This window comes from Lycium barbarum, chromosome 2 (genome assembly GCF_019175385.1).
Source record: "Lycium barbarum isolate Lr01 chromosome 2, ASM1917538v2, whole genome shotgun sequence".
Lineage (NCBI taxonomy): Eukaryota > Viridiplantae > Streptophyta > Magnoliopsida > Solanales > Solanaceae > Lycium > Lycium barbarum.
In genome coordinates, this window is record NC_083338.1 from 131795516 (window position 1) to 131808858 (window position 13343).

Sequence of the window (13343 nt, forward strand, 5' to 3'; positions counted from 1 at the left end):
ATCTTTGACATATAAGTCACACACCACATTGGGATAATTTTTTCACACGCCACATTGGGATAATTTTACTTTTACTACAAGACTCCCCTTTACAATTTATTTTTAAGATTATCAATATACTTTAACATGTAATAGTAGATTACTTATTATTTTTAAAAGTCAACATTATTGTTTATAATTAAATATTTGTAATAAAACATAATGTTAATTTTTAAACATGGTAGTAACTTATTACTCCCTCTGTTTCAATTTATGTGAACTTATTACTATTTGGGGAGTCTACGAGGTGTTTTTTTTTACCACGTTTTCCTTATATATATTTTTTTAAAATTATTTGAATTATATATTATCATGACTTATAGTACTTTTTATGTAGTTTCTGAAAATATAAATTTTATTTTTACAAACATGAAAAATCTATGTCAAAATTTACATTCAAAGTTATAAAGTTTGATCCTAGTACTCAGAAAAGGTTCACATAAATTAAAACGTAGGAGTAAATGTTAATACCACTATCTATAATAAATAAATAAATAAATAAATAAATAAATAAATAAAAATAAAAAAGGTATGAGGATATTGTTTTGCAGAAGGGGGTGGGCGTGTGAGAGTAGTTGGGTGTTAGAAGAAGGAGTCTTAAGGATCACTTGTTCATAAAAGTAGAATATCTCCATTAAGGGAGTGGGCCAATCCCTCTTTCTTGAATCTTGATACTACTTTTTTAGGAAATTCGAGTAACGGTCTACGTTTGTAATCTCCATTGACCTTGGAAAATGTTAGACGACAATCTTCATTTTGCATGTCTCTGCTTTTTGTTGCCCCTCATATCATGTTAATCGAATATGTTTCTATTGGCTGATTTGATTTATGAGCAGTTCTACTGTTTCCTTTTTTATATTTATTTTGTTGATATTCTTTGACTAAATTGAATGTACATATCCACGGGTATCCAAGACTACTTTTGGAGGCCAGATTAGACCTAATGCTTTGGCTTTTTTATAAAAAATAAAATAAAAGGTATTTCAACAAAACAAATGAGAAAAAGAGATTTTACCACCAGGATATAGTGCAGCGGATAGGGCTGCTCCTCCTTTAATCAGAGGTTTCGAGTTCGAGCCCAGGATATGAAAAAATCCTTAGTAGGAGCGCTTCCTCCCGAATGGGACCCTATGCGGCCAGAATCCGGATATAGTTAGGCTTCAATGCGGGTACCGGACACCGGGTTAAAAAAAAATTTCTTAATCAATAGTATAGATATGGAGATCATTTGTGACATTGACTATAAAACACTATTGGCACGTATCTATCCTCTAGCAACACTTTCGTTTCGAAAGGACAACAGTAAACAAAATTTGATAAAAAGTAGCGTCTCTCTTCCAAACAAATTATAAGTGATATTTCTTTGACACCATATAAGTAAAAAAAGTTTCCCGTAACACCATATAAGTGTAACACACAAATTATTGAGGTTTAAGAGAATTCGTTAGTGATCCTTAAATAAAGATTAGCCAAAATGTTAAACCTTTCTTTTTGAAAACGTCAACCAAAATAGAGGATGACACCCGATAGCCGATAGTTTAGAGTACAATTTGCTCTAAATCAAATACTAAACTTTGATTAAAAATATGCCAAATGCCACGTTTCGTTCAAGTGATGAATTCTAGCCAATTGAAATATTCATCTGGTCAATTCAAAGATTCATTTGGATACTTTGTAAAGCTTTCAACTCTTTTGGTTTGATGGTGGCCTGAGGATGGTCCTTTCTCTGTTTACTTTCTCAATTTATTCCTCACAATGCTTTCTTTTTGGCAGATGGAAATCATATGGAGGATGAAACGTGTCCAAGACCATTCTCTATAAGAGCCAATAAGGAGGATTTTGTAGAAATATTATTAAGTGATTTCAGCTAGCATCAAACACATTCTAAGAGAAACTAACAAGTGAATTAACATAATTGAAAAAGAAAATAGAGATGATAATAGGAATTTTATCCCATATCACAAGTTAGAAATAGAATGAGTTTAAAACCCAGAGCAAGTTAGGGGTGTGCATAATTTGATATATGGAGTTTGTCTTCCAGCTGATATCGGACAAACTGCATAGTATTAGATATTGACATAAATGTTTGAATTTTGATTGGAGTCCCGCTGGGTATGGAGTCACATTTGTTAGGGAACACTTTACCCTCCAATTCAATGTGGGACTTTCCGGCGCTACTATGAATTTAGTCAAGCCCCAATGCGGATATCGAACACTAGATTTTTAAAAACTAGAAAAACAAATAAATGTTTGAATTTTTAATTGTACTTTAAGAAAGGATAAGATTATTCATATGTCTGTTCTACACTTCTGTCGAGCACATCTCTTCCTCGGCAGCCCAACACTATTCTGCTAACAAAAGAGGGTCATTTGCACTTTTGACTCTATTTTGTGCCTTTCAAAATCAATCTTATGCTTAGAGGGACATAAGTTAGGTATCATTAACATCCACAGTTATGTCAGTGCCCTTTAAAAACTTATGTCCCACTAGTCATAAGTTCGATTTTAACGGACAAAAATTAAAGACCAGCCCATTTGAAGGCTAAAAATTAAAGTCCAGTCCACTTGAAGGGAAAACTGTCCAATTACTTAATAAAAAGTTGAGGTCCTGTATCCGAGATTTCAAGATTGGGCAATTCACAGAATTGCCCTTCTTTTGGGGTGGTCTTTAAATTTTGCCCGTCATATTTGAAATTTTTAAATTTTGCCCTTCGGCTAAAACCCATGGGTTCCAGGTTCGAACCCCCACTCAGTCAAAAATTTAAAAGAAATTCGCAAGGCAGAGTTTAAATTTTACTATGCCCCCACCGGCATACATTTGGTAAGGAATTACCAAAGTTATGCCGGATCCGGCATACTTATGCCTTATGGGCAGACTTGGCATAAGTATGCCGGATCCGACATACTTATGGGCAAACTTTTAATGGGCAAATTTTTAGTTAAGCCTTAACTAAAAGTTTTTTCCTAGTTATGCCTTATAGGGCAGACTTTTAGTTAAGGCATAACTAAAAGTATGCCCCATAAGGCATAACTTTTCCTTAAGACATAAACTTTGTTTTATAAGCCAAATTTGGTTAGTTCAAACTCCGCATATTAGCAACCAAATTGAACTTAACATCAGCAAAGCAGTAACGCTGGGAAAGAAACAGATCATACATTGGTAGAAACAAAGCATGCTCATAAAAGGCTGATATTGTTTTTATATTTTATCTACTGGTGTATCGTAGGATGTGTCAATTTGCGCAACTTGGTAAGTGCAAATACTAACAGACTGAGGTACATTTGCAATATTTTAAGACCTGAATATGCATTAAGATACATTTAGTTAGAACAGAACATCCACATTCTTTATTGGTTTGTTATGATTTACTGGTCTGGTCCCATTAAAAGTTTGTTCATAAATATGGCTGACCCGGCATAAACTTGTTAAGGAATTATCAAAGTTATGCCGGACCGGGCATAAACTTGTTAAGGAATTACCAAAGTTATGCCGGACCCGACATACTTATGCCAAGTCTGCCCATAAGGCAGAGTATGTCGGGTCCGACATAACTTTGGTAATTCCTTAACAAGTGTATGCCGGATCCGGCATACACGCGACCCAAATCTTGCCTTGCAATTTTTTTTTTCAATTTATGCTTGAGCGGGGGTTCGAACCCAGAACCTCATGATTTCTGCGTGAATGCTCAAGCTTGCAACGCAAAGGGAAAAAATTAAAGACCAGCAATATGAGGAGCATAATTTAAAGACCACAAATATGATGAGCAAAATTTAAAGACCACTCCAAAAGAAGGGCAATCCGCGCAAAAAAATGTTCAAGATTCATGGTAATTCTCATCTTGCAAAACATTTTTTTTGCGCGGATTGTCCTTCAAACACGCTGGTCTTTAATTTTTGTCCCTCAAATTGCTCGTCTTTAATTTTTATCTTTCGCCTAAAAACTGACCAAAAATATCCGGAGGTTTTGGGTTCGAACCCTGGTTCAGTATAAAAAATAAAAAATAAAAAATAATTTCACAAGGCAAGGTTTCGCGAAATTTAGGCCCTTATAAGGCCTAACTTAGTTATGTTGTAGTTCCAAGTTAGGCCTTATAACACATAACTTCTGTAATTCTAAGTTATGCTGGACAAGGGGAAAAGTTATGCCTTAAGGCATAAGCATAACTTTTATATAGAAACAATGCCTTAAGGCATAACTTATCTTACGATTTTTTTTTCTTTTACTCTGCTGGGATTCTACAGAAGTTAGGCCTCTTTTGCCCGAATAGCCTAATTTGCTACGAAATTTGTCTGGCGAATTTTCTTTTTTTATACTCTGCTGAGGTTCAAACCCAGAATCTCAGGGGTATTTTCGGCCATTTCAAATGCCGAAGGGAAAAAAATAAAGATCAAGAATTTGAGAGGCAAAAATTAAAGACCATCAATTCGAGGGACAAAAATTAAAGACCGCCGCCGAACAAGGACATTTGTGCGAATGACCTCTTGCAAAAGCAAGCCTCGCTTTTTCCTTAACTGAAATATGGTTTGGGCTTAGAAAAGCATCGCAACAAACAACATATAGTACTGACCCAGATGCGTGACAGAAATAGCGTTTGTTTGTAAATTTAAATAACTAAATACTTTGATTTCGGAGAATTAAACTTATTCTAAACACAATTTGGAGCACAGTTTGTTAAGAGTCACCCTTCCATTGCTGGCCAAAGTAATCAATACATTGATAAGGGGTCGTTTGAGTAGGAAGAATCATAATAACGTAAAGAAGTTATTCAATTTGGATGCTCCAAAGTGAATTTTATTTGAAAGGGAGCCAGCGTACACTAATTCCTAATTTTAAACCTCAGTTCCTAACAGTCCCTATGTTCCCTCTTTACTTGTCCAATATTCATTTTACATGTCCCTAAAAAAGCATCAAGTTAACGTTTATTTTACTAAATTAAGCACATTTAATATGCTGTGAAATACAAATTGACTAGTACTGCAACAAATTTGAGAAATAGCTATCTAATGATAAGCATACAAATTTAAAAAGATTTAACTAATTCTCTCGCGGTTTTGCTAAAGTTGACCAAGTAAAAGAAGATAATTATTTTTAATATAGGGAAAATGTCTAAAATACACCCCAACCTTTGCCCGGATTTGCTATAACACACCTAATTTTTATGGTGGTCCTATTACCCCTGAATATATTTTTAAAGCATTTCTTTGGCATTTATAAATAAAACCAAAATCCAACGCGACACAAGCCAAGACTCTACTATGAAAGAATATAGTGATTCACAAGATCAAATTCCAAGAGAATCAACTGCTTTCTCCATGAAAAAAATTGTGAGTGTAGGAGAGAATTCTAATTTTTTGTTTTGTTCGAAGAGTGAAATGACCTGAAAATGACTGGACTCCTTTGTTTTTTGACATTTTGTTCAGCACGCGTTTGAATTGTTATCCAGCTCACTCGATAAATGCCAAAAGAAATTCCTTAAAAATATATCCAGAGGGGTAATAGGACCCCCGTAACGATTACGTGTGTTACAGCAAATTCGGGTGTATTTTAGGCATTTTCCCTTTAATATATGAGAGAAGTAGAAGGGAACGGAGGTAACACTACTTTTTGCTACTTCTCTTTTTCTGGTATGCATTATAGCTTTAAATTTCCAATTTCCAACTCAGAAGGTTTCAGCGTTTCTAATTTTCTAGCTCTAAAGAATTTTTCACACCATAGAACACATTACTGTAACCAGGTAAATTCACACATGTATCACTCCAACCTGCTCAATCGCTCCTCTACGCTGAGGGTGGAAAACGTGATAGTAACTCATTTACTACGATTTTAACATATCAGTGGCCTGTGGTTTCTACATACCAAAAACTAAATCAGTGGGTACAACAAACAGGTAATACGTTATGTTATAACAAAATGCACATACCAACTAACAGGCAATACATTGTGTTATAACAACAAAATGCAGATAACAACAAGAACCTCACCAAAAGCCTGAACTCTATCAACAACACTAACTTATCTGTCTTTTATGAATTCCGTATCAAACTATAAAATTTCTACTATAACAAAAGGACGCATAACTAGTTTCCGTTACAAATCAGGCGAATAAAAACCCTACAGTGAACCATCAAGATAGATTCCCAAATACTCAACCTATTTGGTTCCTGTATATGAGGCTTTAACAGCAAGAAGCCGAAAAATTTTGAATTTACACATTAAAAGTGAGAAATTTATCTAATACCGCAGTTCCATTAGCAAGAATTGCAATAGTCTACTGAAGTTCCACAATATCAGAAACCTTTTCAGTCCAAGTCAAAATGCAAATAGTAGCTTAGCAAGTTAAGGAAATGACACACATACTGTCACTAGCAGTTGATATTGTGTTCTCTAAAAACAGCACAAGCCACAATAGAGAGGCAGATCAGCACTGCCCATCTCAGTATGCTTACCTTTATGGCATGTTCAATCTGGGCATAAGCTTATTCTCGTTTAGTAGCAAGAGCTTATGCTCTTGTTTTTGTCACTTCAAACGACTCATTACGTTCTTTCCTTGGTAAAAGAAATTTCATACCTAACTTCAAAAATGATGCAATGTTCTAAAAGAGTAGCTGGCATCAATCAAACATCTCCTCAACGGCAAAGATAGGAAACATATATAAGACAGAGGACAAGAATTATAATTGGAACAGGAAGAATGAGGACTCTATTGCTAGAGGAACTTTAGGTCTGTTAGCCCAAATGCCCAATGGAAATCCGCATTCAACCCAAGCTGCCTTAGCTAGAGTGATTGCAAACCATGTGTGTTTGCAGAGATCAGTGATGGGGTCTGTTGAAGTTGTAATGTTTTTGTTCAGGCATTCAGAGTTGTTTATCTAGATATGAATTAAGTTAGGAAAATTCTATTTTTTATACATATAGGGAAGAGCACCATACAACTTAAGATTCTAGAGACCAGCAATGATACGACGGTGAGTAATCAGAGAGCCAAAGCATTTTATGAAGGAATATTGGTTTTCCCGACTTCTTATATCTTATTTTTTCAATAGAAGGATTGCGATCCATCGGTGAAACACCAGCATATGCAACAGAAGATAGAGGAAAGAGCAGAAGATCAAAATATAGTGAGTGTAGAAGGATCTAGAACATATCACATTCTAGGCAATTACAGTCAAATTGCTAAAGGAGTATGAGATCCAGGGAGGTCAAAAGCCTCCATCAAGAGAAACGGATGAGGAAAAACGCAACAAAAGATATGTTAAGTAAGAACAATTTTAAGACGACAGTTGCGAATGGAAGCAATTGTGTTCAATTATTATTCACATTCTCTCTTCATTTCATTAGGTATTTAAAATGTATTTCCTCAAGCAAGCAACTAGAAGCAGTACAACTCCAGAAAGCAGACTACCGAGAAAAGGGACTCAGCTATTATACTGAGAAAAGAAATGTCTGTCGGAACAACACCAACAAGAGTAGTTCAATGCTACATATTTGATCGTGGATGTCCTGGCTCTCTCAACATTATGACCATTTTCCTTAATCTACATATTAGTGTCTCCTATCAAAAAGTGATTTTGGATGAGCACGGTCGAGATGGCAAGGGAAGGAGATTGCAGCCTTCACTGGATTTAACAGGAATCCCCGGGCTTGCAAGATTATCTAAGTTCCATAATGACACCACTGTAATATGTGGTCGGAACAATCTGAACGGAATTGGAAAGCAAGCAGGTGATTCTGCTTGAGTAATGAGCCAACAATAAGCCCTCTCTTGCTACATTACCATTGTGATTAATAACTTTAGAGCTTCTTGTTCAACCCCCCCCCCCCCCCCCCCCAAGGCATAATCTTGGGTAATGCCATAAAACTGCGCGAAATTTTGAAGGAATAGGAAGCTCCAAACAAGCAGGCGTAACAGAGAAAGGATGGGAGAGATCACTCAGTATCCCATGTTTACAATAATTTGAAGGGGGCAATACAGGAAGGCCACTACGACAAAAGAAAACTTGATGTTTCAGGAAAAAGCATTCACAGACAGGAAATTTGATGTTGAAGATCAACAACATTGTGCTTCTTCTTTTTTTTTCTGCTTATTTTTAAAGCACACCGCAACTTCCCATTTGCATAGACGACTAAAAGTTTCCTTAGAAGCAAACATCAGGGTGCACTGCCCCCTTTGTATACAGCTAGTAACAAGTACTTGTGAGTTTTAACAAATAAATAAGTTTTCCATGTTGAGGGATATGCATAAATGTTTGTTCAACAACAACAACAACAACATACCCAGTTGAATCCCACAATGTGGGGTCTGGGGAGGGTAAAGTGTACGCAGACCTTACCCCCACCTTGGAAGGTAGGGAGGCTGTTTCCGAAAGACCCTCGGCTCAAAAGAAAACAAGGGAAAAGAGTCGGATACGGGCAAGCAAATCAAAACAGTGCGAAAATGAGAAATAGCAAGAGCAAGGAAGTCATGATAAAACATCAAAGATAGACAAGACCCAACACATAGAAGCAGGATAAAAATACTCCTAATACGAGAAAGAAAACTTCGCGGCCCCCCACTAGCCCTCTACCCTAATACTCGACCTCCAACCCCTCCTTTCACCGGTCATGTCCTCGGTAAGCTGAAGTAGCGCCATATCCTGCCGAATCAACTCTCCCCAGGCCTTCTTTGGCCTACCCCTCCCTCTCTTCAGGCCCACCACTGCCATCCTCTCACACCTCCTCACTGGCGCATCAACGCATCTCCGCTGCACATGGCCGAACCACCTCAACCTCCCTTCCCGCATCTTATCCACCACAGGGGCCACACCAACCCTGTCCCGAATCGCTTCATTCCGAATCCTATCTCTCCTGGAATGCCCGCACATCCATCTCAGCATCCGCATCCCTGCTACCTTCATCTTCTGGACATGAGCTTTCTTAACTGGCCAGCATTCTGTCTCATACAACATAGTCGGTCTAACCACCGCTTTGTAGAACTTTCCCTTTAGTATAGGCGGCACCTTCTTATCGCACAAAACCCCTGAAGCGAGTTTCTATTTCATCCATCCCGCTCCAATCCGATGTGTGACATCGTCGTCAATCTTTGTCCATGAAATATAATTACAACATATAGCACATGAAACTTAAAAAACATTGAAGACAATGATGCAAAGTCAAATGAACCTTGGCTAAAATGTCTGACAAAAGGACTACAATAACCTTTCTCCCACTGAAGACGGAGAGCGGTGACCAGTCGCCATTATTCACATATGCTAACCAAAAGGAATTGTGCAAACCCAATAAAACTTAAAGTAGTTGCACTATCTAGGATAGTGCAGGTACAAGTAGCAGTGACCTACACACCATTAACTCCATAAAACTCTACAAGTAGCACTAACAAGCTGCTTCCACATCTTCTACAATGTATTGCAGCATCAAACAAGTGGCTGCCTCAGCCTTCATTAAAATAGAAAATCCACAAAAGAATAAGCCTCTATGCTCATACGAGGATTATCTACTTTAATTTGTTCAAGCTCCTAAACCACCCTCGTCGCATTTCTAGACGAGAGCTGATTCCTCTTCAGAGACTAAGGAGCCCTTAATGAGGAAAAAATGGAAGGTAGATGGAGGTTAGCAAAGAAAAAGGGCACTGCAACACTTCTGACTTTCAAGATAATCAACATCAATCATGAGAAAAAAGTCAAATCCAATAAAGGAAAGAAACCAGCAGTTCGTTAATGCATCCCCCCACCCCAAATTTGAAGATTCAAAATTTATAGCACGTTAATCTTACAAAAGAGCTCTAGCCTTTGGGGGTTGAAAGAGAACCACTTAGCTTCACAGGATGTGAAGTTGTGAACTGACTTTCAGCTGCAAATTGGTGATGTTCATTGTAGATTCAACAATTTCAAGGCTTAATAACCTCAAGATATGACTGATGACTAACCACTAAGTTTGCCTGTTACCACATCACTGTATAATAGGAACTCAACCTCAACCTCACTCTAACGTGCGCTTAAGTTCTGAAGCTAGGTGCAAGAAATTTGATTGCTTTGGATCCTTAGGCAGCACTTCAGTTCAAGCACCAAGGCACTACAGTATTTGTTTCATCATCCATGGCTTCAATGCTATTATAACCATTTCACTCAATTATATACTTTCAGTTCCATTCAGAAAATTGTTTTTTGCCCTGATAATATATATTGTTGTATGTGTTAACATTACCAGTTTCCAAAAAAAAATAAAAAAAAATTGTTGTATGTGTTAGTTATTATTCTTGAATTAGATATATGCTTTTACTTTTTTTCTTCATTTGTGTCTTTCTTCAAAAAACCTGCACTACATTTTCATATTAAGACCCAACAACTAAACATCTTTTTCACTTTTCGCCTTTGATAACACTGCATGATTGTAATACTAGCATGTCAATCCACCATCAATCTTCGCATTCAATTGAATAAAAGGTCTCAATCTCAAGTAAGTAGCTTAAGAAGTACTTTGTACTTAGTGTCTTGTTAGCACTGCTAAGAGTTAAGGGCACTAAGCACTATGATTGAAAAGGAAAAACAATAGGAAGCTTGACACTATTAGTTAGAAAAGGGGTAAATCCATCAACGGGAGACATCACATAGTCCACATGGCATAACTTAAAACCATTATATAAGTGATCTTTATGAAAGGGATATTTCAACTCCAGAAGCTATAGAAAAATCACAGTCGCTGCCATGCAAATTAAGCAATCTGATTTCAAATATAACTAAATTACTGATGAAGCAAAGGACAGTTCGTTCTGCATCATATGAAACCACAAAGCTCAGTAAAATCAAATACATTTCAAATATATGAAATAGGAATCCTTGCATACACGAATAATCAGACATCATAAAAGAAACAAGCCAACCACTTTGTTCGAAAATTGAATTGCCGTTCAGATTAACTTCAATAAAACAACCATCTATTAGTACAACAACATTTTCCTTTCTGAAGGACCAAGCGTTCTAGGAGACCACTGCCTCCATCCTGGTTTAGCACGGCAATCAATATAAAACCAACATACAGTTTCAACATTACGACAAAATTAGAATTCCCAAATCATTAAAATTACCATTGAAGCAAATGGTCTTCCTCTTCTACCTCCACCTCCCTCTAAGGCACTGCATTTAACCGAGCCTCAAACACGAATCCACGATAAAGCCCATCGCTATTCCCCGGAACGCCACCGATCCACCGCCATTCCCCTTTCCCACACTCATTTTCCTCCCAAAGCGCCAATCTTCCAACCCTCTTACCCGAAAAACAAACTCTACTCCCACCACCAAACACCTTAAACTTACTCGAATCCTGAAAATACCTAAACATCTCAGGCGGCATTCTCCCCGCTTCTTCCCATTCCAATGACTCCAAATCCAATCTAAGTATCAAAATCGTCGAACACGAGCTATGCAACGAATACGACGATTTCAACCCACCAATCATCAAAACCTTATCATTCTTACCACCAAGCAATCTTGGTCTTTTCAATATATCGAAAATATCACCCCATTCATGTTTTTCTAACCTAACCCATTGTTGACTAAACTGCAAATCCTTAACAGTTGATCTAAACAACTTCCATTGTGACCTCCAAGGTGACCCAACATCACAAAGAGCCAAAATTGTGTCACAAATCAAGATTGGACTCCTTGGTTTCGAGGGTAAATTCGACGAAAACTTAAGCCAATTATTCGATGTACTCGACCCAGAAAAGTAAATAGCAGCTAACTCAGTCAAAACAAGAACTTGATTAGGTGATCCAACAAGAACAGACCCATGTCTACACCAAGCTGAACCCAATTGAGGAAGTAACTTAAATTCACGAGTTAAAGGGTTACAAACAATTAGGGTTTTGTTATTCATACTGGGCCCCACATTAATGGGTCCTTCAGCCCATAAATAGAGTAACCCGTGTGATGAAGTGATGGGAAAATGAGATCTGAAAGGTAAAAATGAAAGAGGGAAACGAAACCAGTAGTTAAGCATTGTGTCGAACACATGGAGTGCATTATTGTGCGTCGATGATGATGATGATGATGATGATGACGTGGAGTTGTGGTGGTGGGACCGGTGAGAGGGGCGTAAGGCGAGGAGGGAGAGGGGTGGTTGGGTGGTGGAGATGACGTGGAGGAAGGATGGTGAAGAGAGAGTTATGTTGAGACATTTGCAAACACATTTGGAAACGTTGATTTCACGGAGTGTTAAATGGGAGAAGATTTGGTGAAGAGTGTCTTGTGGGAGGAGATTAAATGGGGATGAATCCATTGATCAATTTTGGCTTGAAGATGGTGCTGTTTGTGGAGAGTGTGATTTTTGATGATGTGTTGTGAAGAAGGTGAGGGGGAGAAAGGGGTTTTTCTTGTTTTGTTTGACTGGTTTTGTTTGGAGCAGTGTATTTGGCTATGGTGATAAGGGAAAGTGGTCTTTCTTTGGGAAAAAAAAAAAAAAAGAGAGAGAAAAGAAAAGAATCTATGATTAATAGTAGTTGGCAAGTTGGATGCAATTGATTTGATTAGCCACTTCATATATTAGTCTGTACTACTACTTTGTTTTTAACTAAATTGAGAATAATCTCATAATGAGGTGTGCTTTCATTTGTCCTTTAGTTTTTTTTTTTTTTTTTTTTTTGGTTATGATATAGTATTAATTTTTTATGTTGTTAGGTTTTTTCAAAAATGTTAACGGATGCGTGCTAAGTCTTTCATAACTAGTACTATATTTTTTAAGAATTTTATAGAGGTGCGATAACATTTTTGAAATCTCCGAGCAACTAGTTAATGAGTTTTACCTACAACATAACCAATTCAAATCATGATACATTATCAATGGATGTTTTGTATTTGCTATTCGCTCAAAGACTTAATACATATGTACTTTATTAAACTTGTCATGATATTCTATTTAGACACTCGAATTAAATCATGTTCCAATTGAACCCATCAACTCCTAATAAAGTGTTCCAATTAGACACTTTCGGTTTAAATTTTAAAAAAAATTACCTTTTTTTTTCATTCATCTATTGGGTAATTAAGTTAACACATGAAATATGTCATCTCTTTTAATTATACACATTCGCCTCAATAAGTCATAAGATTCAAACATTTTCTACTTGAGGTTGATGCGTATAATTAAAGTATGTCAGATATTTCATGTGATTAACTTAACCACCTAGTAGATGAATGAGAACACACTCAATTTCTCTTTTCAAAATCTGAATTACAAGTGTCTAATTGGAACACTTTATTAAGAATTGAGGTGTTCAATTGAAACAGAACTTAATTCGAGTGTCTAAATT

At 36.8% G+C, this 13343-nt stretch overlaps 1 protein-coding gene across 1 annotated transcript; it reads right to left on the bottom strand.

The window, feature by feature from the left end:
* Positions 1–10829: 10829 nt before the first annotated feature.
* On the bottom strand, positions 10830–12529 carry LOC132627295 (SKP1-interacting partner 15). The gene has a single exon (XM_060342565.1). The coding sequence runs from the start codon at positions 12311–12313 to the stop codon at positions 11162–11164; it is 1152 nt and encodes a 383-aa protein (XP_060198548.1). The 5' UTR covers positions 12314–12529; the 3' UTR covers positions 10830–11161.
* Positions 12530–13343: the final 814 nt, after the last annotated feature.

What these genes read in the sequence shown, in the direction of transcription:
- LOC132627295 (XM_060342565.1), bottom strand. Translation starts at nt 12,313, where the DNA reads ATGGATTCATCCCCATTTAATCTCCTCCCACAAGACACTCTTCACCAA.